The 23,569-nt window shown below is 42.9% G+C and overlaps 1 protein-coding gene across 3 annotated transcripts in view; it reads right to left on the reverse strand.

The window, feature by feature from the left end:
* RPS6KB1 (ribosomal protein S6 kinase B1) overlaps positions 1-23,569 on the reverse strand; it is a 63,506-nt gene that overhangs the window by 31,663 nt on the left and 8,274 nt on the right. For all 3 annotated transcript variants that reach the window (XM_003929084.4, XM_074388071.1, XM_039476014.2), the window contains exons 2-4: positions 7,957-8,006; positions 5,169-5,289; positions 2,764-2,832 (exon numbers count right to left, since the gene is read on the reverse strand). In XM_003929084.4, the coding sequence (XP_003929133.1) occupies positions 2,764-2,832; positions 5,169-5,289; positions 7,957-8,006 (240 nt within the window). The remainder of the gene's footprint in view (positions 1-2,763; positions 2,833-5,168; positions 5,290-7,956; positions 8,007-23,569) is intronic.

The raw sequence follows: 23,569 nt of genomic DNA on the forward strand, positions 1-23,569 counted from the left end.
CTTTGGGAGGCCGAGGCGGGTGGATCACGAGGTCAAGAGATCGAGACCATCCTGGTCAACATGGTGAAACCCCGTCTCTACTAAAAATACAAAAAAATTAGCTGGGCATGGTGGCGCGTGCCTGTAATCCCAGCTACTCAGGAGGCTGAGGCAGGAGAATTGCCTGAACCCAGGAGGCGGAGGTTGCGGTGAGCCGAGATCGCGCCATTGCACTCCAGCCTGGGTAACAAGAGCGAAACTCCGTCTCAAAAATAAAATAAAATTAAATTAAATTAAAAATAAAATAAAATAAAACTCTCAGAAGGATAAGAAAAGATATCGTACTCATAAAACAGGTTGCTATAAAACAAAAACAACAGGAAGAATTCTGGAGAATCACAAATACAATAGCTTTAAAAAAATTAATACGAGCAAAATAAAAAATAAAAAACAAAACAAAAAAAGAAAAAAAATAGAAGAAAGTAAACAATAAGACAAAGAAATGGAAACGTGGAAAAAATAAGAAAAATCAGATGATCAGTCCAGGAGATCCAACATCCGACAAATTGCAATTCCAAGAAGAGAAAACAGTGGGAAGGAAATTATCAAATAAATCACATTAAAAATTTTCCCAGAACTGAGACTAAAGCTTTAAAATTAAAATAATAAAAATAGGCTGGGCACAGTGACACATGCCTGTAAACCCAGCACTTTGGGAGCAAAAACAGAATAACTGCTTGAGGCTATGAGTTCCAGGCCAGCCTGGGAAACACAGCAAGACCTCAACTCTACAAAACATTTTTAAAATGAACTGGGCATGGTGGCATGTGTCTATCGTCCTGGCTACTCAGAAGTTGAGGCAGAAGGATCACTTGAGCCCACGAGTTAAGAGGTTACAGTGAGGTATAATCACACCACTTCACTCCAGCCTGGGAAACAGATTGAGACCCTGTGTCTTAAAAATAAATAATTAAATTAAATAGGTTAGGTGCGGTGGGTGATACCTGTAATCCAATCCCAGCACTTTGGGTGTCCAAGGCAGATGGATCACTTGAGCCCAGAAGTTCAATACCAGCCTGGGCAACACGGTGAGTGCCCATTTCTACATTTTTTTTTACTAGCCAGGCCTGGTGGTACATGCCTGTGGTCCCAGCTACTCAGGAGATTAAGGTGGGGGAACAGCTTGAGCCCAGGAGTTTGAGGCTGCAGTAAGCTATGACTGTGTCACTTGCACTCTTAAGTGACAGGGCAAGACCCTGTCTCAAAACTAACTAAAAACAATAATAGAAGTCAAAGCAAGACACATTACTATAAAAATTTAGATCATAAATAAAGAGAAAATCTTAAATATTTCCACAGAAAAACAGGCCACGTGTAAAGGACTGGGAATCAGAATGCCAAAGGGCTTCACCAGAAACCCTCAAATATAGAAGAAAATGGTGCAAAATTCTAAGTGAAAGTAATTTTCAAATCTAATAATATACCCAAAGAATCAAATACATATAAACGTAAAGAAATTCTCAAATATACAATATGGATACTTTTGATTAGAAATGCATCTTTACATTTTCTCCCTTTTTTCAGGGAGCCACTAGTATAGTCACCAAACAAGGTCATAAACAAAGAAAAAGAAGAAAAAGAAAGATATGGGATCCAGGAAACAAAAGATCCAACACTGAAGGAGCCAAGAGGATTACAAGGGTTGTGTTGAAGAAGGAGTCCAGTCATAACAATTATGACTAAAGAGCTACCAGTCCAGATGAGAACAGGTGGATAGAAGGTTCCTAAGATATGCCTTTGGGAAATTAATGGAACTAACAGATTACCTTACAAGTCTGATCAAAGACTCGCCTTATAAGTCTGATGACTGAAAGGTGTTTTACAAAGTTGTTGGAAGGTATCAGAGGACAATAGTAGATTCAAAGAAAGCAAAGCAAAAGGAGAGAATGAGGATAAAGGAGTGTGAAGTAAACAAAATTAAAATCCTTAACTCTTATAAAATAAAATTAATACAGCCAGGCACAGTGGCTCATGTCTGCAATCTCAGCACTTCGGAGGCCAAGGCAGTTGGATCACCTGAAGTCAGGAGTTCAAGACCCGCCTGGCCAACATGGTGAAACCCTGTCCATAATAAAAATACAGAATTTAGCCAGGCATGGTGGTGTGTGCCTGTAATTCCAGCTACTAAGGAAGCTGAGGCAGGAGAATCTCTTGAACCCGGGAGGCAGAGGCTGCAGTGAGCTGAGATGGCTCCACTGCACTCTACCTGGACAACAAAGTGAGACTCCATCTCAAAAAAAAAAATAAAATAAAATAAAAGGAGATAGCAGTACATGTTTATTACTTAGAAATAAGGAGGAGACCAGAAACAGCGAAGAGTTACCTCAGCAAAGAATTATAAGAGCTCTCTTTTCCACCCTCACCAAGCAGAAATAAAACAGGAATAACAGTAATGAAACATACCTGACATTCTAAGAGGTATTATAACTGTGTTAGAAATGCAGTTCTTTTTTCTGTAAGAGGCTGGGTCTTGATACATTGCTCAGACTTCCCTTGAACTCCTAAGCTCAAGCAATCCTCCTGCCTCAACCTCCCAAGTAACTGGGACCACAGGTGTGCACCACTGTACCTGGCTTGAGATACCTTTTTTTTCCTTTTACTGTAAATTTTAGGTCAAAATGAGACAGCAATTAAAAATATGGTGTGATCACTGCTCAGCCTTTTGGCTAAGATCAAGTGTAAAAATATGGTGTGAGAGGACTAAAAAGGAGGAGTGGAAATCACCTTTTTAAGCACCTTCATGGCAAATATTTTCCCAGTATTTGCTCCTGTTACTTTTCGTACTTGAAAAACCTGGATTAAAAAAAGTGTGTGTTATTCAAAGGCAAACTGTGTCAGTCACAATCCCTTAATTCCTAGCTATCAGAAACATACGTCACGGCAGTTTATATTATACAAACTATGTGCAAAAATGATCAGCCAAAAGAACAGACCGCATTAATGATCATGACTTTCCTGTTTGTTCTGCTGCCATCTGCTGGTAATGTTGGACAATGACCATCCAATAATAAACAGTTACTTTATATTAATATACAAAATCCTTCTTAGAACAAGCTATAAAGAGTGTTCCCAGAAGCATAATGCCACCTTAAAAATTATAAAATATTTCATTAATTTCTTCCAAGGGTGCCACTGTTCTTACTTCACATAAGACTATTTAAAAATAGTTGACAGGAAATTACTGTTTACCTATTACTTAAAATAGCTAGTAATTATATTTGGCCCTCTGAATCTATAGGTTCAGCAGCCACCAATTCAACCAACTGCAGAATGAAAACACTTCGGGTGGCCAGGCGAGGCGGCTTGCGCTAGCAATCCCAGCACTTTGGGAGGCCAAGCTGGGTGGATTACAAGGTCAGGAGTTCAAGATCAACCTGACCAACACAATGAAACCCTGTCTCTACTAAAAATACAAAAATTAGCTGGGCATGGTGGCAGGCGCCTTTAATCCCAGCTACTGGGGAGGCTGAGGCAGGAGAATCGCTTGGACCCGGGAGGTGGTGGTTGCAGTGAGCCGGGATGGCGCCACTGCACTCTAGCCTGGATGACAGAGCCAGACTCTGTCTCAAAAAAAGAAAGAAAGAAAATACTTGGGGGAAAAAAAATCAATAAACAACACAAACAATTTTAAAAAAACACAAATATGGCAGGCACGGTGGCTCATACCTGTAATCCCAGCACTTTGGGAGCCCAGCTCCCAAAGGCGGATCACCTGAGGTCAGGAGTTCAAGACCAGCCTGGCTAACATGATGAAAACCCTTCTCTACTAAAAATACAAAAATTAGCTGGGCATGGTGGTGTGCATCCATAATCCCAGCTACTTGGGAGGCTGAGGCAGAGAACTGCTTGAACTCGGGAGGCAGAGGCTGCAGTGAGCTGAGATCACACCACTGCACTCCAGCCTGAGGGAAAGAGCGAGACTGTGTCTCAAAAAATAGAAAAAATAAAATAATAAAGTATATGGGAGGATGTGTACAGCTTATACGCAAATACTATGCCATTTTAGATAAGGCACTTGAACATCAGCAGATTTTGTTATCTGCATAGGTCTTGGAACCACTCTCCCATACTGAAAGACAACTATAAACATGGTCATTCAAAACCTAAAACATGTGAGATTCAAAGTGCAAGTGTTGCACATTCAGGATGATTAGAACATATTAGAATGTGTTCTTCAGCACAAGAATAGACTACAAATATCTACTTTGGAAAATTTACACTACACAATAGCAAAAATAGTTCTTAAAACTTAATCCTAACCAAGTTGTTATCTAAATTCTATCTTTTGATGGAGAATAGATTGGTATTAAGTATTTTTTGTTTGTTTGTTTTCGAGACAGAGTCTCGCTCTGCCACCAGGCTGGAGTGCAGCGGCACGATCTCGGCTCACTACAACCTCCGCCTGCCAGGTTCAAGTGATTCTCTGGCCTCAGCCTCCTGAGTAGCTGGCATTACAGGCGCTCACCACCACGCCCAGCTAGTTTTGTATTTTCAGAAGATATTGGCCAGGATGGTCTTGATCTCCTGACCTTGTGATCCACCCACCTTGGCCTCCCAAAGTACTGGGATTACAGGCGTGAACCACCACACCCGGCCAGCTTGGTATAAATTTTCTTGGGCAGAACTCATAAAACTGACATCTTAGGTTATAAAGTCTTGGGAAAAACTGTGAAACTAAGTTGTTTTCTTCTCTCTTTTTATATTCCTTCAGTTTCCCCAACTCTATTGCTCCAGACAACCAGCTTCCATTAAGGTCTCAGTAACAGATAACAAGTTAGAGTGCCATCCCTCTTGTAAGAAGGGGTTTATTTTTAAAGAAGATAACCACGTAACCAAAGTAAAAAACGAACCCTCTAATAACAGACTTTGCCTGGTACAACTGCCTGTTTATTTATTCTACAAATACTGACCGAGTACCTCCTATGTATGTGCCAGGCTTTTACATGTGTGGTGGTATCAAGAGAAGGGAAAACTGAACTTCTGTACATCCCTCAAACAAACCAGCGAAGTGATCATGATCACAGCCTTTGCTGACAGCTGACAAAGACTGAAGATGACTGCTGGAACCTGGGTATAAAAATCAATCTAGTCAAGACAGACAACAGCTCTCATTTAAAAATATTGCCTACCTTTCCATAGCCCCCTTTACCAAGTACCCGAAGTAGTTCAAAACATTCCGGTCTGATTTTTTCCGGCCCTCTGTTCACACTAGTTTCTGATATTTCAAATTTCTCACAATGTTCCATGCCACTGGGAAGAAAAGCAAAACCCAAGGTAAATTTGCAGGAAGTTAAATTACTTTCAGCATATAGTCAAGAAAAAGGAGAAAGAGAACATAATCTAATTAAGGGAAAGGAAAAAAAAGCATATGCCAGCAAATTTATTATTTGTGCTCTAAACAACCTGAACAGCAGGTCAAGATTAGGGTGGCCTGATTATTGTTTACCTCCTTGTTCACAGAATGTGCAATCAATTATTTATTTATTTTTTAAATACATGTACAAAGAGGTATCATGGTTTTATGTACAAAGAGGTATGGTTTTTCACTGGGTAGATGCCTTGGATAATCCATTCAAGGAAGATCACTTAGTCCAACTTAATGTAACCTACATCCTTCCTGTACTGATGGAAACATTGGCAGCACATATTGAGGCTGTATTTCTGGATCAGACCTTGCCAGTTTGAGCAGATGCAACAAAAAAAGAACCCTGATTGAATTTTCACGGGTGACTCCAATACAGCTGCTGGTGACCCATCTTGCTCTTAGGAGTGCAACAAAGTAAAAGAAGACAATTATTTATTTTCATAAGCATCAAGCACCCCAAAACTAAGGTAAGTTAGAACAAATTTATTAAGTTGGCAAAGGAAAAAAGTCTTCTAATTATTCAAATTTAGTTCATTCAAAATATCTTTGAAATTAGGTATTATCCAACCTCATTTGGCAATGTCAGCAGAAAATCTGGGATCTTTCCAAAACTACCCAATTAGTTCCCATCATGGTACAAAACTTCTTGCTAACAAACTCATCCATGCATCTCTCTATGTCCATTTTTCCAAGTTATCAGCTTGATTTAAAGAATCCAACAGGCAGCCGGGCGCGGTGGCTCAAGCCTGTAATCCCAGCACTTTGGGAGGCCGAGGCGGGTGGATCACGAGGTCAAGAGATTGAGACCATCCTGGTCAACATGATGAAACCCCGTCTCTACTAAAAATACAAAAAGTTAGCTGGGCATGGTGGCGCGTGCCTGTAATCCCAGCTACTCAGGAGGCTGAGGCAGGAGAATTGCCTGAACCCAGGAGGCGGAGGTTGCGGTGAGCCGAGATCGCGCCATTGCACTCCAGCCTGGGTAACAAGAGAGAAACTCCGTCTCAGAGGAAAAAAAAAAAAAAAAAAAAAAGAATCCAACAGGCATGGTGGCTCATGCCTGTAATCCTAGCCCTTTGGGAGGCTGAGGCGGGCAGATCACTTGAGGTCGGGAGTTCGAGACCATCCTGGCCAACATGGTAAAACCCTGTCTCTACTAAAAATACAAGAATTAGCTGGTGTGGTGGTGCACACCTGTAGTGCCAGCTACTTGAGAGGCTGAGGCAGGACAATCGCTTGCACTCAGGAGGCAGAGGTTGCAGTGAGCCAAGATTGCACCACTGCACTCCAGCCTGGGTGACAGAGGGAGACTCCGTCTCCAAAAAAAAAAAAAAAACGAAAATAAAGACTCCAAAAGGGGTAGCTACTGTCTCTGTCATTTAAATGGTTTCTACATGAGTGAACTATCTTGTCACTCTCCTCCTATACCAAGGCTTTTTATTTGAGAGTACAATACAGAGCAGATTAATCACCATACTCACCTGATGGAGCTTGTCGCTTGTCTAAAATGACTTAAGATTACATGATTTTCTTTCTTTCTTTTTTTTTTTTTTTTTTTTTTGAGACGGAGTTTTGCTCTTGTTACCCAGGCTGGAGTGCAATGGCGCGATCTCAGCTCACCACAACCTCCGCCTCCTGGGTTCAGGCAATTCTCCTGCCTCAGCCTCCTGAGTAGCTGGGATTACAGGCACGCGCCACCATGCCCAGCTGATTTTTTGTATTTTTAGTAGAGATGGGGTTTCAGCATGTTGACCAGAATGGTCTCGATCTCTTGACCTTGTGATCCACCCGCCTCAGCCTCCCAAAGTGCTGGGATTACAGGCGTGAGCCACTGCACCCGGCCTTTTTTTTTTTTTTTTTTTTTTTTTGAGACAAAGTCTTGCTCTGTCACTCAGACTGGAGTGTAGTGGTGCAATCTTGGCTCACAGCAGCCTCTACCTCCTGGGTTCAAGCGATTCTCTTGCCTCAGTCTCCCCAGTAGCTGGAGTTACAGGTGCCTGCCACAGCGCCTGGCTAATTTTTAAGTTTTTAGAAGAGACAGGGTTTCACTATGTCGGCCAGGCTGGTCTTGAAATTCTGACATCAAATAATCTGCCCACGCTGGTGGCCTCCCAAAGTACTGGGGATTATATGTGTGAGCCACCATGCCCAGCCAGACTGCATGAATTTCTGTTTGAATGATGTTATGAATTTCTGTTTGTATATTAAAGCAAAATATAAACTATTTGACTTTTTGAGGCATTTCTACAAATTTTTCAGTTAAGAAAAGGTTAAAAACATGGCTCTCTATATTCAACTAAAAACTCAGATTCATATTCAGTACTCTGAATTTGAAATAATATCTTTTCCTCAAAATCCATATATAATCTCAAAAATCTGATAGGTTATAATATTAATCAGATTTTGGTGCCAAATTCAATACATCAAGTTGATAAATATGACTACATATTTAAGAACAGGTTACTGGAATCACATGATTGCTATGTAATAGAACTGATATAACCTACTTGTAAGAAAGACAACACAATGAAAAGCTCTTCACATAAACTTACAGTTCATATGGTCCAACTCCCCCATGGTCCATGCTTTCATTTAACTGACCCTGAAAAATATGTTAAAGTTTCAGAAATAATCTCTTAAACATAAAATTTTAAAGTTTAATTCTTTGCCTCAAAACTAAAAGAGAATAAATGAAATAAACCAGCCTAACAGTTCTCTATACTTCAACAACAGGCAAATATGGTGATGAACAAAAATCAAGTAGACACATAACACTATGGGTATTTCACTTTCAATTATTTTACAAATAGAGATGAAGTCTCTCTGTGTTGCCCAAACTGGAATACAGTCAGTGGCTATTCACGGGTATTAGCACAGCACACGACAGGCTTAAACTCCTCAAGTGATTCTTCTGCCTCAGCGTCCCAAGTAGCTAGGACTGCAGGCACCCAGCTTTTTCTTTTTTGGCTTTTTCTTTTTTATTTTCTTTTTTGAGACAGAGTCTCACTCTGTCACTCAGGCTGCAGTGCTGTGGTGCCATCTCGGCTTACTGTAACCTCTGCCTCCTGGTTCCAGTGATTCTCCTGCCTCAGCCTCTCGAGTAGCTGGGACTACAGGCATGTGCCACCATGCCTGGCTAATTTTTATATTTTTAGTAGAGACAGGGTTTCACAAGTTAGCCAGGCTGCCCTCAAACTCCTAACCTCAGGTGATCAGCCCACCTCGGCCTCCCAAAGTCTTGGGATTATAGGCATGAGCCCCCACACCTGGCCCCGGCTTTTGCTTTTAACTTTATATGACAACTAAACTATAAAGGCTAGTCATCAATAATCAAAAAAATAAAACCAAGTCAATTTTCCTTCAAAAAGAACATTTATCTATTCAAAAATGTGTATTTTGTGTATTGTGGATTATGAAACTAAAGGCACTACATACTGAATATGACTTAACAAATCAAATGACTTATACAAAGTGCTATTTTGATGTCCTTTTGATATAGAATAACATAATGTTGTAAACTAAGCCTAAAGTACCCACAACTTGTCCAGGGTATCTAGTGTAAAGTGTGACTAATCAAGACAAAGTAATTAGGCAACACTGTCAAACAGCTGGAAATCATGTTGGCCAAACATTTATTCTGATCATAGAATAAATAGGTGTAAAATTTAAATAACCTTCTTTATACTAGCAATGAACAACTCCAAAATGAAATGAAGACAATTCCATTCATAATATCATCAATAAGAAGTAGCTGAGAAAAAAATTTATGTCAGGTACAGTGGCATAAATACTTTGGGAAGCTAAGGCGGGAGGATCACTTGGAGTTCAAGATCAGCCTGGACAACACAGTAAGATCCTGCCTCTACAAAAAAAAAATTTTTAAATCAGCTGGGTATGGTGGCACATACCTGTAGCCCCAGCTACTTAAAGAGGCTGAGGTGGGAGGATTGCTTGAGTACAAGAGGTCAAGGCTGCAGTGTGCCATGATTGTGCCACTGTATTCCAGCCTGGGCAACAAAATGAGACCCTGTCTCAAAAAAAAAAAAAATTTAACCAAAGTATAAGACTTAAACACTGAAAACTATAAAATATTGCTGAATAAAATTAAAGATGACCTAAATAAATGGAAAGGTATTCCACGTTTATGGATCAGAAGATTTAACATTAAGATGGCAATACTAACCAAACTGGTCACAGATTCAACTGAATCCTAACAAAACCCCAGATTTCTTTCTTGCAGAAATTGGCAAGCTGATCCTAAAATTCACAAAAAAGTGCGAGGGACCAGCTAGGCGCGGTGACTAACGCCTGTAATCCCAGCACTTTGGGAAGCCAAAGCGGGTGGATCACCTGAGGTCAGGAGTTTGAGACCGGCCTGACCAACATGGAGAAATGCCATCTCTACTAATAATACAAAATTAGCAGGGTGTGTTGGCACATGCCTGTAATCCCAGCTACTCAGGAGGCTGAGGCAGGAGAATTGCTTGAACCCAGGAGGTGGAGGTTGCAGTAAGCCGGGGTCACACCATTGCACTCCAGCCTGGGCAACAAGAGCAAAACTCCATCTCAAAAAAAAAAAAAAAAAAAAAACAATAAAATTCGAGCTGATTGCACCGTTGCATGCCTGTAGTCCCAGCTATTGAGGAGGTTGAGGCAGGAAAATCACTTGAGCCGGGAGTTCCACTCCAGCCTGGGCAATGTAGTGAGACCCTGTCTCTAAAAAAAAAAAAAAAAAATACTCCCAACAGCTGAGTGCGGTGGCTCAGACTATAATCCAGCACTTTGGGAGGCCAAGGTAGGGGAATCACCTGAGGTCAGGAGTTCAAGACCAGCCTGGCCAACATAGTAAAATCCCATCTCTACTAAAAATAAAAAAAATTAGCTGGGCATTGTGGTGGGTGCCTGTAATCTCAGTTGCTCAGGAGGCTGAGGCCGGAGGATCGCTTGAACTCGGGAGGCGGAGGCTGCAGTGAGCCAAGATCATGCAATTGCACTCCAGCCTGGGCAACAAGAGCAAAATTCCGTCTCAAAAAGAAAAAAATCCTCCCAAAACACAACAAGAAAATAAAATTCTTAGAAGAAGTATAGGAGGGAGTAAATCTTCATGATCCTGAGGAAGGCAATAGTTTCTTATACACCTTACCAAAAGCACAAACAATTTTTAAAAATCGATAAACTGATTTACTGAAAACATAAAACCTTTGCATGTCAAAAGACACCAACACCATCAAGAAAGCAAAAAGAGGTCCGGGCACAGCGGCTCACGCTTGTAATCCCAACATTTTGGGAGGCTGAGGTTGGCGTATCTCTTGAGCTCAGGAGTTTGAGACCAGCCTGGGCAACATGACAAAAGCTAATCTGGGGAAGTGCAACTGGATGCAGGATCCAGAACTTAACCCCCTCAGCACTCCGGTTCAAATACTGTGCTTCTCCCATGGTCATTGCAACCCACAGTCCAGTAGAACGCTGCCAGGCGGAAGAGTAGAAAAGCGCTGCAAGTTCAAGTTACCGACACAGATCTGAGCAACAGCTCGGGGGCCCGGGCCGGGAGTTGTCAGCATAGATCTGGGCAGAAGTACTGACTAGCACTGAGAGCGTCTGTGGGTCAGATCTACCTGCCCCCCAGAAAGAGAGAGAGATGAAAACAGGGAGACAAGTCATACGGCTTGGCAGGTCCCACCTCCACAAGACCAGCAAACTGAAGCCCTCTCACTTGAGAGTTCCCTGGGGGGAAGGATGTCCGCCATTGCAAAGGTGGGTCTAATCTCACCCATATAAACAAAAGCCAGAGGAAGCCTACACAACAGTAGGGCTGAGTCTGAGGCCGCCCAGCAGCGCCTCTACAGGCAAACAAGGGACAAACTGCCTCCTCAAGCAGCTTCCTGACCCCTGAATAACTAAAAACACACCACATACAGGAGAGCTCTGGCTGATACCCGGAGGGGTACCCTTCTGGGACCAGAGGAAAGATCAGGCAGCAATCCTCACTGCTCTGCACCCCACCCCCCGAGGATGATTCCTAGGCAAGCAAGGTCTGGAGTGGACCTCCAGCAGTCCTATAGCAGAGGAGCCTGATTGTTAGAAGGAAAACTAAAAAACAAAAAGAAATAGCTTCACCATCAACAGGAAGGACGTCCACTCAGAGATCCCGTCTAAAATCACCAACTTCAAAGATCAAAGGTAGATAAATCCATGAAGATGGGAAGAAACCAGCACAAAAAGGATGAAATCATGGAAGACCAGAATGCCTCTCCTCCTCCACAGGATCACAACTCCTCACTAGCAAGGGAACAAAACAGGATGGAGAATGAGTTTGACAAATTGACAGAAGCAGGCTTTGGAAGGTGGGTAATAACTAACTTCTCTGAGCTAAAGGAACATGTTCTAACCCAATGCAAAGAAACTAAAATACTTGAAATAAGGTTAGACAAAATGCTAACTAGAATAACCAGCTTAGAGAAGAACATAAATGACTTGATGGAGCTGAAAAATACTGCACAAGAACTTCACGAAGCATACAGAAGTTTCAATAGCCAAATCAATCAAGCAGATGAAAAGTTATCAGAGATTGAAGATCAACTCATTGAAATAAAATGAGAAGACAAAATTAGAGAAAAAAGAGTGAAAAGAAATGAACAAAACCTCCAAGAAATATGGGATTATGTGAAAAGACCTAATCGACGCTTGATAGATGTACCTGTATGTGATGGGGAGAATGGAATCCAAGCTGGAAAACACTCTTCAGGATATTATCCAGAACTTCCCCAACCTAGCAAGGCAGGCCAACATTCAAATCCAGGAAATACAGAGAACACCACAAAGATACTCCTCAAGAAGAGCAACCCCAAGGACATAATCATCAGATTCACCAGGGTTGAAATGAAGGAAAAAATGCTAAGGGCAGAGAGAGAAAAAGGTCAGGTCACCCACAAAGAGAAGCCCATCAGACTCACAGTGGATCTCTCAGCAGAAACCCTACAAGCCAGAAGAGAGTGTCTTGTAGGGTTTCATTATCCTTAAAGAAAAGAACTTTGAACCAATAATTTCATATCCAGACAAACTAAGCTTCATAAGTGAAGGAGAGGGCCGGGCGCAGTGGCTCAAGCCTGTAATCCCAGCACTTTGGGAGGCCGAGGTGGGTGGATCACAAGGTCGAGAGATCGAGACCATCCTGGTCAACATGGTGAAACCCCGTCTCTACTAAAAATACAAAAAATTAGCTGGGCATGGTGGCGCATGCCTGTAATCCCAGCTACTCAGGAGGCTGAGGCAGGAGAATTGCCTGAACCCAGGAGGCGGAGGTTGCGGTGAGCCGAGATCACGCCATTGCACTCCAGCCTGGGTAACAAGAGCGAAACTCCGTCTCAAAAAAAAAAAAAAAAAAAAAAACATAAGTGAAGGAGAAATAAAATTCCATTTTTTTTTTTTGAGATGGAGTTTCGCCCTTGTTACCCAGGCTGGGGTGCAGTGGCGTGATCTCTGCTCACCGTAACCTCCGGCTCCCGAATTCAAGCAGTTCTCCTGCCTCAGCCTCCTGAGTAGCTGGGACTACAGGCGTGCACCACCATGCCCGGCTAATTTTTGTATTTTTAGTAGAGACGGGGTTTCACCACGTTGACCAGGATAGTCTCGATCTCTTGACCTCGTGATCCACCCACCTCGGCATCCCAAAGTGCTGGGATTACAAGCGTGAGCCACCACACCCGGCCAGAGAAATAAAATTCTTTCCGGACAAGCAAATGCTGAGAGATTTTGTCACCATCAGACCTGCCTTACAAGAGCTCCTGAAGGAAGCACTTAACAGCAAAAGGAACACCCAATACCAGCCACTGCAAAAACATACCAAATGGTAAAGACCAACAACACAATGAAGAAACTGCATCAACTAATGGGCAAAACAATCAGCCAGTAACAAAATGGCAGGATCAAAATCACACATAACAGTATTAACGTTAAATGTAAACGACCTAAGTGCCTCAATCAAAAGACACAGACTGGCAAACTGGATAAAAAGTCAGGACCCATCACTGTGCTGTATTCAGGAGACCCACCTCACATGCAAACACACACACAGACTCAAAGGGATAGAAGATTTACCAAGCAAATGGACAGCAAAAAAAAAAGCAGGGGTTGCTATCCTAGTCTCTGATAAAACGGTCTTTAAACCAAGAAAGATCAAAAGAGACAAAGAAGGGCATTACATAAAGGTAAAAGGAACAATGCAACAGGAAGAACTAACTATCCTAAACATATATGCACCCAATACAGGAGCACCCAGATACATAAAGCAAGTTCTCAACGATCTACAAAGAGACTCAGACTCCCGCACAATAATAGTGGGAGACTTTAACACTCCACTGTCAATATTAGACAGATCAACAAGACAGAAAATCAACAAGGATATCCAGGACTTGAATGAAGATCTGGACCAAGCGGACCTAACAGACATCTACAGAACTCTCCGCCCCAAATCCGCAGAATATACATTCTTCTCAGCACCACATCGCACTTACTCTAAAATTGACCACATAATGGGAAGTAAATCACTCCTCAGCAAATGCAAAAGAACCGAAATCATAACAAACAGTCTCTTAGACCACAGTGCAATCAAGTTAGAACTCAAGATTAAGAAACTCGCTCAAGGCCGGGCGCGGTGGCTCAGCCTGTAATCCCAGCACTTTGGGAGGCCGAGGCGGGTGGATCACGAGGTTGAGAGATCGAGACCATCCTGGTCAACATAGTGAAACCCCGTCTCTACTAAAAATACAAAAAACTAGCTGGGCATGGTGGCACATGCCTGTAATCCCAGCTACTCAGGAGGCTGAGGCAGGAGAATTGCTTGAACCCAGGAGGCGGAGGTTGCGGTGAGCCGAGATTGCACCATTGCACTCCAGCCTGGGTAACAAGAGCGAAACTCCATCTCAAAAAAAAAAAAAAAAGAAACTCACTCAAAACTGCACAACTACATAACTACATGGAAACTGAACAACTTGCTCCTGAATGACGACTGGATAAACAACGAAATGAAGGCAGAAAAAAGACGTTCTTCAAAACTGATGAGAAAGAAGACACAACGTACCAGAATCGACACATTTAAAGCAGTGTCTAGAGGGAAATTTATAGCAATAAATGCCCACATGAGAAGCGAGGAAAGATCTAAAATTGACACCCTATCGTCAAAATTGAAAGAGCTCGGCCGGGCGCGGTGGCTCAAGCCTGTAATCCCAGCACTTTGGGAGGCCAAGGCAGGTGGATCACAAGGTCAAGAGATCAAGACCATCCTGGTCAATATGGTGAAACCCTGTCTCTACTAAAAATACAAAAAAAAAAGTAGCTGGGCATGGTGGCACATGCCTGTAATCCGAGCTACTCAGGAGGCTGAGGCAGGAGAATTGCCTGAAACCAGGAGGCGGAGGTTGCGGTGAGCCGAGATCGCGCCATTGCACTCCAGCCTGGGTAACAAGAGCGAAACTCCGTCTCAAAAAAAGAAAAAGAAAAAGAAAGCTAGAGGAGCAAGATCAAAAAAAAAAAACTCAAAAGCTAGCAGAAAACAAGAAATAACTAAGATCAGAGCAGAACTGAAGGAGATAGAGACACAAAAAAACTCTTCAAAAAAATAAAAAAACCCAGGAGCTGGTTTTTTGAAAAGATCAACAAAATAGACAGACTGCTAGCCAGACTAATAAAAAAGAAAAGAGAGAAGAATTGAATAGATGCAATAAAAAAATGATAAAGGGAATATCACCACCAATTCCACAGAAATACAAACTACCATCAGAGATTACTATAAACAACTCTATGTACATAAACCAGTAAATCTGGAAGAAATGGATAAATTCCTGGACACTTGCACCCTCCCAAGACTAAACCAGGAAGAAGTTAAAACTCTGAATAGACCAATGACAAGGTCTGAAGTTGAGCAGCGATTAATAATAGCCTACCAGCCAAAAAAAGTCCAGGTCCAGAGGGGTTAACAGCCGAATTCTACCAGACATACAAAGAGGAACTGGTACCATTCCTTCTGAAACTATCCCAAACAATACAAAAAGAGAGAATCTTCCCTAACTCATTTTATGAGACCAACATCATCCTGATACCAAAACCTGGCAGAGACACAACTAAAAAAGAAAACTTCAGGCCAATATCCATGATGAACATCAATGCAAAAATCTTCAATAAAGTATTGGCAACCCAAATGCAACAGCACATAAAAATCTTATCCATCATATGCAAGTAGGCTTCATCCTGGGGTTGCAAGGCTGGTTCAACACAAGCAAATCTATAAACGTAATCTATCACATAAACAGAACCAAAGACAAAAACCACAGGATTATCTCAATAGATGCAAAGAAGGCCTTCAACAAAATTCAACAGCCCTTTACGCTAAGAACCCTCAATAAACTAGGCATCGATGGAACGTATCTCAAAATAATGAAAGCTATTTGCAACAAACTCACAACCAATATCATACTGAACAGGCAAAAACTGGAAGCATTCCCTTTGAAAAATGGCACTAGAAAAGGGTGCCCTCTCTCATGACTCCTATTCAATATAGTATTGGAAGTTCTAGCCAGAGCAATTAGGCAAGAAAAAGAAATAAAGGTATTCAATTAGGAAAAGAAGAAGTCAAATTGTCTCTATTTGCAGACAACATGATTGTATATTTAGAAGACTCCATAGTCTCAGCCCAAAAATCTCCTTAAACTGATAAGCAGCTTCAGCAAAGCCTCAGAATACAAACTCAATGTGCAGAAATCACAAGCATTCCTATATACCAGTAACAGATAAACGGAGAGCCAAATCATGAGCGAACTCCCATTCACAATTGCTACAAAGAGAAAAAAATACCTAGGAATACAACTAACAAAGGATGTAAAGGACCTCTTCAAGGAGAACTATAAACCACGGCTCAAGGAAGTAAGAGAGGACACAAATGGAAAAAACATTCCATGCTCATGGTTAGGAATAATCAATATTGTGAAAATGGCCATACTGCCCCAAGTAATTTATAGATTCAACACTATCCCCATCAAGCTACCGTTGACCTTTTTCACAGAATTGGAAAAAACCACTTTAAACTTCATATGAAACCAAAAGAAAGCCTGCATAGCCAAGACAATCCTAAGCAAAAAGAACAAAGCTGGAGGTATCACGCTACCTGACTTCAAACTATGCTACAAGGCTACAGTAATCACAACAGCATGGTACTGGTACCAAAACAGAAATATAGACCAGTGGAACAGAACAGAGGCCTCAGAAGCAACACCACACATCTACAACCATCTGATCTTTGACAAACTTGACAAAAGCAAGCAACGGGGAAAGGGTTCCCTGTTTAATAAATGGTGTTGGGAAAACCGGCTAGCCATGTGCAGAAGCTGAAACTGGACCCCTTCCTTACACCTTACACTAAAATTAACTCCAGATGGATTAAAGATTTAAATATAAGACCTAACACCATAAAAACCCTAGAAGAAAACCCTAGGCAATACCATTCAGGACACAGGCAAAGGAAAGGACTTCATGACTAAAATACCAAAAGCAATGGCAACAAAAGCCAAAATAGTCAAATGTCATCTAATTAAACTTAAGGGTTTCTGCACAGCAAAAGAAATAATCATTAGAGTGAATTGGCAACCAAGAGAATGGGAAAAAAATTTCCAATCTACCCATCTGACAAAAGGGCTAATACCCAGAATCTACAAAGAACTAAAGCTGATTTATAAGAAAAAAAAGCCCGGCCAGGTGCAGTGGCTCAAGCCCGTAATCCCAGCACTTTGGGAGGCCAAGGTGGGTGGATCACGAGGTCAGGAGATCGAGACCATCCTGGTCAACATGCTGAAACTCCGTCTCTACTAAAAACACAAAAAATCAGCTGGGCATGGTGGCGCATGCCTGTAATCCCAGCTACTCAGGAGGCTGAGGCAGGAGAATTGCCTGAACCCAGGAGGCGGAGGTTGCGGTGAGCCGAGATCGCGCCATTGCACTCCAACATGGGTAACAAGAGCGAAACTCCGTCTCAAAAATAAAAAAAAAAAACCATTCAAAAGTGGGCAAAGGATACGAACAGACACTGTGCAAAAGAAGACACTTATGAGGCCAACAAACACTGAAAAAATGCTCATCATCACTGGTCATTAGATAAATGCAAATCAAAACCACATCAAGATACCATCTCACGCCAGTTAGAACGGTGATCATTAAAAAATCTGGAGACAACAGATGCTGGAGAGGATGTGGAAAAATAGGAACACTTTTACACTGTTGGTGGGAGTGTAAATTAGTTCAACCATTGTAAAAGACAGTGTGGCAATTCCTCAAGGATCTAGACATAGAAATTCCATTTGATCCAGGAATCCCATTATTGGGTATATACCCAAAAGATTATAAATCGTTCTATCATAAAGACACATGCACATGTATGTTCACTGCAGCACTATTTACAATAGCAAAGACCTGGAACCAACCCAAATGCCCATCAGTGATAGATTGGACAAAGAAAATGTGGCACATATACACCACAGAATACTATGAAACTACAAAAAATGATGGGTTTGTGTCCTTCGTAGGGACATGGATGAATCTGGAAACCATCATTCTTGGCAAACTGATACAAGAACAGAAAACCAAACACCAAATATTCTCATTCATAGGTGGGTGTTGAACAATGAGAACACATGTACACAGGGCGGGGAACATCACACAATGGGGTCTGTTGGCAGGTGGGGAACTAGGGAAGGGACAGTGGCGGGGGGCAGGGAGGTTGGGGAAGGCTAACACTGGGAGAAATGCCAGATGTAGGTGATGGGGGGAGGGAGACAGCAAACCACCATGGCATGTGTGTACCTATGCAACAATCCTGCAAGATCTGCACATGTACCCCAGAACTTAAAAGTACAATAAATAAAATAAAATAAACAAACAAAATAAAATACCTGAAAAAAAAAAAAAAAAAAAACCTGGTCTCTACAAAATTAGCCAGGCATAGTGGCACACATCTGTAATCCCAGCTGCTCAGGAGGATGAAGTGGGAGAATTGCTTGAGTCCAAGAGGATGAGGCTGCAGTGAGCTGAGACTGCACCACTCCAGCCTGGGTGACAGAGTGAGACCTTGTCTCAAAAAATAAGAAAAAAGAAAAAGTCCGGGCACAGTGGCTCAGGCCTGTAATCCCAGCACTTTGGGAGGCCGAGGCAGGTAGACCATCTGAGTTCAGGAGTTTGAGATCAGCCTGGCCAACATAGCAAAACCATGTTGGCCTAAAACTCGAGTAAACTACTAAAACTACAAGAATTAGTCCAGTGTGACAGCAGGCACATGTAATCCCAGCTACTCAGGCGGCTGAGGCAAGAGAATTGCTTGAACCCAGGAGGCAGATGTTTCAGTGAGCAGAGATGGCACCACTGCACTCCAACCTGGGCAACAGAATAAGACTCCAACTCAAAAAAAAAAAAAAAAAAAAAAAAAAAATATATATATATATATATATATATACACACACATCTATATATATAGAATTACTACAACTCAATAATAAAAAGATAAATAGGCCAGGCACAGTGGCTTATCCTTGTAATAATCCCAGCACTTTGGGAGGCCAAAGTGAAAGACGGCTTGAGGCCAGGAGTTTGAGATCAGAACTCCAAAGTTAGATCTTGTCTCTAAAATAAATAAATAAATAAAATATAGGCCGGGCACAGTGGCTCACGCCTGTAATCCAAGCACTTTGGAGGCCAAGGCGGGCAGATCACCTGAGGTTGGGAGTTCAAGACCAGCCTGACCAACATGGTGAAACCCCGTCTTAAAAATAAATAAATAAGCCGGGCGCGGTGGCTCAAGCCTGTAATCCCAGCACTTTGGGAGGCTGAGGCGGGTGGATCACGAGGTCAAGAGATCGAGACCATCCTGGTCAACATGGTGAAACCCTGTCTCTACTAAAAATACAAAAAAATTAGCTGGGCATGGTGGCACGTGCCTGTAATCCCAGCTACTCAGGAGGCTGAGGCAGGAGAATTGCCTGAACCCAAGAGGCGGAGGTTGCGGTGAGCTGAGATCGCGCCATTGCACTCCAGCCTGGGCAACAACAGCGAAACTCTGTCTCAAAAATAAATAAATAAATAAATAAATAAATAAATAAATAAATAAATAAAATAAAATAAAAAATAAAATATACAAAGAAAAAGATGGCACACCCAATTTTTGAAAAATGAGCTAGGATCTGAATAGGTATTTCTCCAAAGAAAATATACAAATGAACAATAAGCAAATGAAAAGATGTTCCACATCATTAGTTGTTAAGAGAAATGCAAATCAATGCCGGGTGCGGTGGTTCATGCCTATAATCCCAACACTTTGGGAGGCTGATGTGGGCAGATCACAAGGTCAGGAGTTCAAGACCAGCCTGACCAACATGGTGAAACCTGGTCTCTAAAAAAAAATAAAAAATAAATAAAATGAGAAATGCAAATCAAAACTACACGGAGAAACTACTTCACACCCACTAGGATAACAAAAGATAAAGAAAAGTAAGTTGAGCAAGGATGCAGAGAAACAGAACTCTCATAAGTGCTAGTGAGAATGTAAAATGGTGCAACCGCGTTGGAAAAGTTTGTCTCTTAAAAAAATTAAACATAGGCCAGGCATGGTGGCTCACGCCTGTAATCCAAGCACTTTGGAGGCCAAGGCGGGCTGATCACCTGAGGTCAAAAGTTCAAGACCAGCCTGACCAACATGGTGAAACCCCGTCTTAAAAAAAAAAAAAAGAAAAAAGAAAAAAAGGAGAAAAAAAAATTAAACATAGACTTACTATTGTATGACCCAGGAAATCTCCAAGGTATCTACCCAAAAGAAAAGTATATGTTCCACAAAGATCTGGGCACAAATGTTCATAAAAACTTTTTTTTTTTTTGAGACAGGGTGTCACTCTATCACTCAGACTGGAGTGCAGTGATACAATCATGACTCACTGCAGCCTCGACCCCCTGGGCTCAGGTGATCCTCCCACTTCAGCCTCCCAAAGAGCTAGGACTACAAGTGCATGCCACCATACTTGGCTCATTTTTTTGTAGAGAAGAGGTTTTTGTCATGTTGCCCAGGCCAGTCTAGAACTCCTGGACTCCAGCAATCTACCTGTTTCAGCCTCCCAAAGTGCTGGGATTATAGGCGTGAGCCCCTACTCCCAAGCTTATATTATAAAAGCTTTATTCAGGCCAGGTGAGGTGGCTCACGCCTATAATCCCAACACTTTGGGAGGCAGACCCTGAAGGACTGCTTGAGGCCAAGAGTTTAAAACCAGCCTGGACAAAATAGTGAGACCCCCACCCCCACCAAAAAAATCAAAAAATTAGCTGGGAATGGTAGCACATGCCTGTGGTCCCAGCTTGAGAGACTGAGGCAGGAGAATCACTTCAGCCCAGGAGGGTGAAGCTGCAGTGAGCTATGTTTCAGGCCACTGTACTCCAGCATGGGCAACAGAGCGAGACCCTATCTCCAAAAAAAAAAAAAAGCTTTATTCATAATTCAAGTGAACATCTGAATGACTAACTCAAATGAACATCAACTGGTGAATAGATAAACAAAATGCACTCTAGCCATACAGTGAACTATTTTTTTTTTTTTTTTTTTTTTTGAGACGGAGTTTCGCTCTTGCTACCCAGGCTGGAGTGCAATGGCGCGATCTCGGCTCACCGCAACCTCCGCCTCCTGGGTTCAGGCAATTCTCCTGCCTCAGCCTCCTGAGTAGCTGGGACTACAGGCACGCGCCACCATGCCCAGCTAATTTTTGTATTTTTAGTAGAGACGGGGTTTCACCATGTTGACCAGGATGGTCTCGATCTCTTGACCTCGTGATCCACCTGCCTCGGCCTCCCAAAGTGCTGGGATTACAGGCTTGAGCCACCGCGCCTGGCACAGTGAACTATTTGGTCCTAAAAAGAAATGAAGTACTGATACATGTTACAACATAGATGACGAAATTTTCAAAAACATTAAGTGAAAGAAGCAGCTAGGCGCTGTGGCTCACGCCTGTAATCCCAGCACTTTGGGAGGCCGAGGCAGGCAGATTATTTGAGGTCAGGAGTTTGAGACCAGCCTGGCCAACACGGCGAAACCCCGTATCTACTAAAAATACAAAAATTAGCGGCCAGGTGCGGTGGCTCACACCTGTAATCCCAGCACTTTGGGAGGCCGAGGCGGGTGGATCACGAGGTCAAGAGATCGAGACCATCCTGGTCAACACGGTGAAACCCCGTCTCTACTAAAAATACAAAAAAATTAGCTGGGCATGGTGGCGCGTGCCTATAATCTCAGCTATTCAGGAGGCTGAGGCAGGAGAATTGCCTGAACCCAGGAGGCGGAGGTTGCGGTGAGCTGAGATCGCGCCATTGCACTCCAGTCTGGGTAACAAGAGCAAGACTCCGTCTCAAAAAAAAAAAAAAAACAGCCGGGCGCGGTGGCTCAAGCCTGTAATCCCAGCACTTTGGGAGGCCGAGGCGGGTGGATCACGAGGTCGAGAGATCGAGACCATCCTGGTCAACATGGTGAAACCCCGTCTCTACTAAAAGTGCAAAAAATTAGCTGGGCATGGTGGCGCGTGCCTGTAATCCCAGCTACTCAGGAGGCTGAGGCAGGAGAACTGCCTGAACCCAGGAGGCGGAGGTTGCGGTGAGCCGAGATTGCGCCATTGCACTCCAGCCTGGGTAACAAGAGTGAAACTCCGTCTCAAAAAAAAAAAAAAAAAAAAAAACAAAAAAAACAAAAAACGGCCGGGCGCGGTGGCTCATGCCTGTAATCCCAGCACTTTGGGAGGCCGAGGCGGGTGGATCACGAGGTCAAGAGATCGAGACCATTCCGGTCAACATGGTGAAACCCCGTCTCTACTAAAAATACAAAAATTAGCTGGGCATGGTGGCACGTGCCTGTAGTCCCAGCTACTCGGGAGGCTGAGGCAGGAGAATTGCCTGAACCCAGGAGGCAGAGGTTGCGATGAGCCGAGATCGCGCCATTGCACTCCAGCCTGGGTAACAAGAGCGAAACTCCGTCTCAAAAAAAAAAAAAAAAAAAAAAAATTAGCCAGGCGTGGAGTCGCATGCCTGTAGTCCCAACTACTCAGGAGGCTGAGGCAGGAGAATTACGTGAACCCAGGAGGCAGAGGTTGCAGTGAGCAGAGATCACACCACTGCACTCCAGCCTGGGTAGCAGAGTGAGACTCCATCTCAAAAAAAAAAAAAGTGAAAGCTACCAAACACAAAAGGTCATACACTGTATGATTCCATTTATATGGAAACGTCTTTATTTTCTTTTATTTTTAGAGACAGTCTCATTCTGTTGCTCAGGCTACAGTACAGCGGCAGGATCACTGTAAAGCAATCCTCCCACCTCAGCCTCACAAGTAGCTTAGACTACAGACACACGCCACCAAGCCAGATAATTTTTTTCTATTTTTCAAGAGATGGGGAGGGGGATGGTGGGGGGGTGTCTCACTATATTGCCCAGGCTGGTCTCAAGTGATCCTCCTGCCTTGGCCTCCCAAAGTGCTGGGATCACAGATGCCAGGCCTAGAAAAGCAAAATCTACAGAGATGGGAAATAGATTAGTTAGTTGCCTGGGGCTGAGGGTGAGAATGAGAAGTAACTAAATTGGTGAAAAGTTTGTTTCTATTTTTTTTTTGTTTTTTAGAGACAGGGTCTCATTATGTTGCCCAGGCTGATTTCAAACTCCTGGGCTAATGCAATCCACCTGCCTTGGCCTCCCAAAGTGCTGGGATTACAGGCATGAGCCACCACGACAGGCCCAAAATTTCTTTATAGGATGATAATTTTTTTTTTTGGGGGGGGGGAGGGAGTTTTGCTCTTGTTATCCAGGCTGGAGTGCAATGGCACGATCTCGGCTCACTGCAACCTCCGCCTCCTGGGTTCAGGCAATTCTCCTGCCTCAGCCTCCTGAGCAGCTGTGATTACAGGCGTGCGCCACCATGCCCAGCTAATTTTTTGTATTTTTAGTAGAGACGGGGTTTCACCATGTTGACCAGGATGGTCTTGATCTCTTGACCTCGTGATCCACCTGCCTCGGCCTCCCAAAGTGCTGGGATTACAGGCTTGAGCCACCGCGCCCGGCCGATAAATTTTTTTTAAAAAATGGAGTCTCACTCTGTCACCCAGGCTGGAGTG

Source organism: Saimiri boliviensis, chromosome 17, assembly GCF_048565385.1.
Source record: "Saimiri boliviensis isolate mSaiBol1 chromosome 17, mSaiBol1.pri, whole genome shotgun sequence".
NCBI lineage: Eukaryota > Metazoa > Chordata > Mammalia > Primates > Cebidae > Saimiri > Saimiri boliviensis.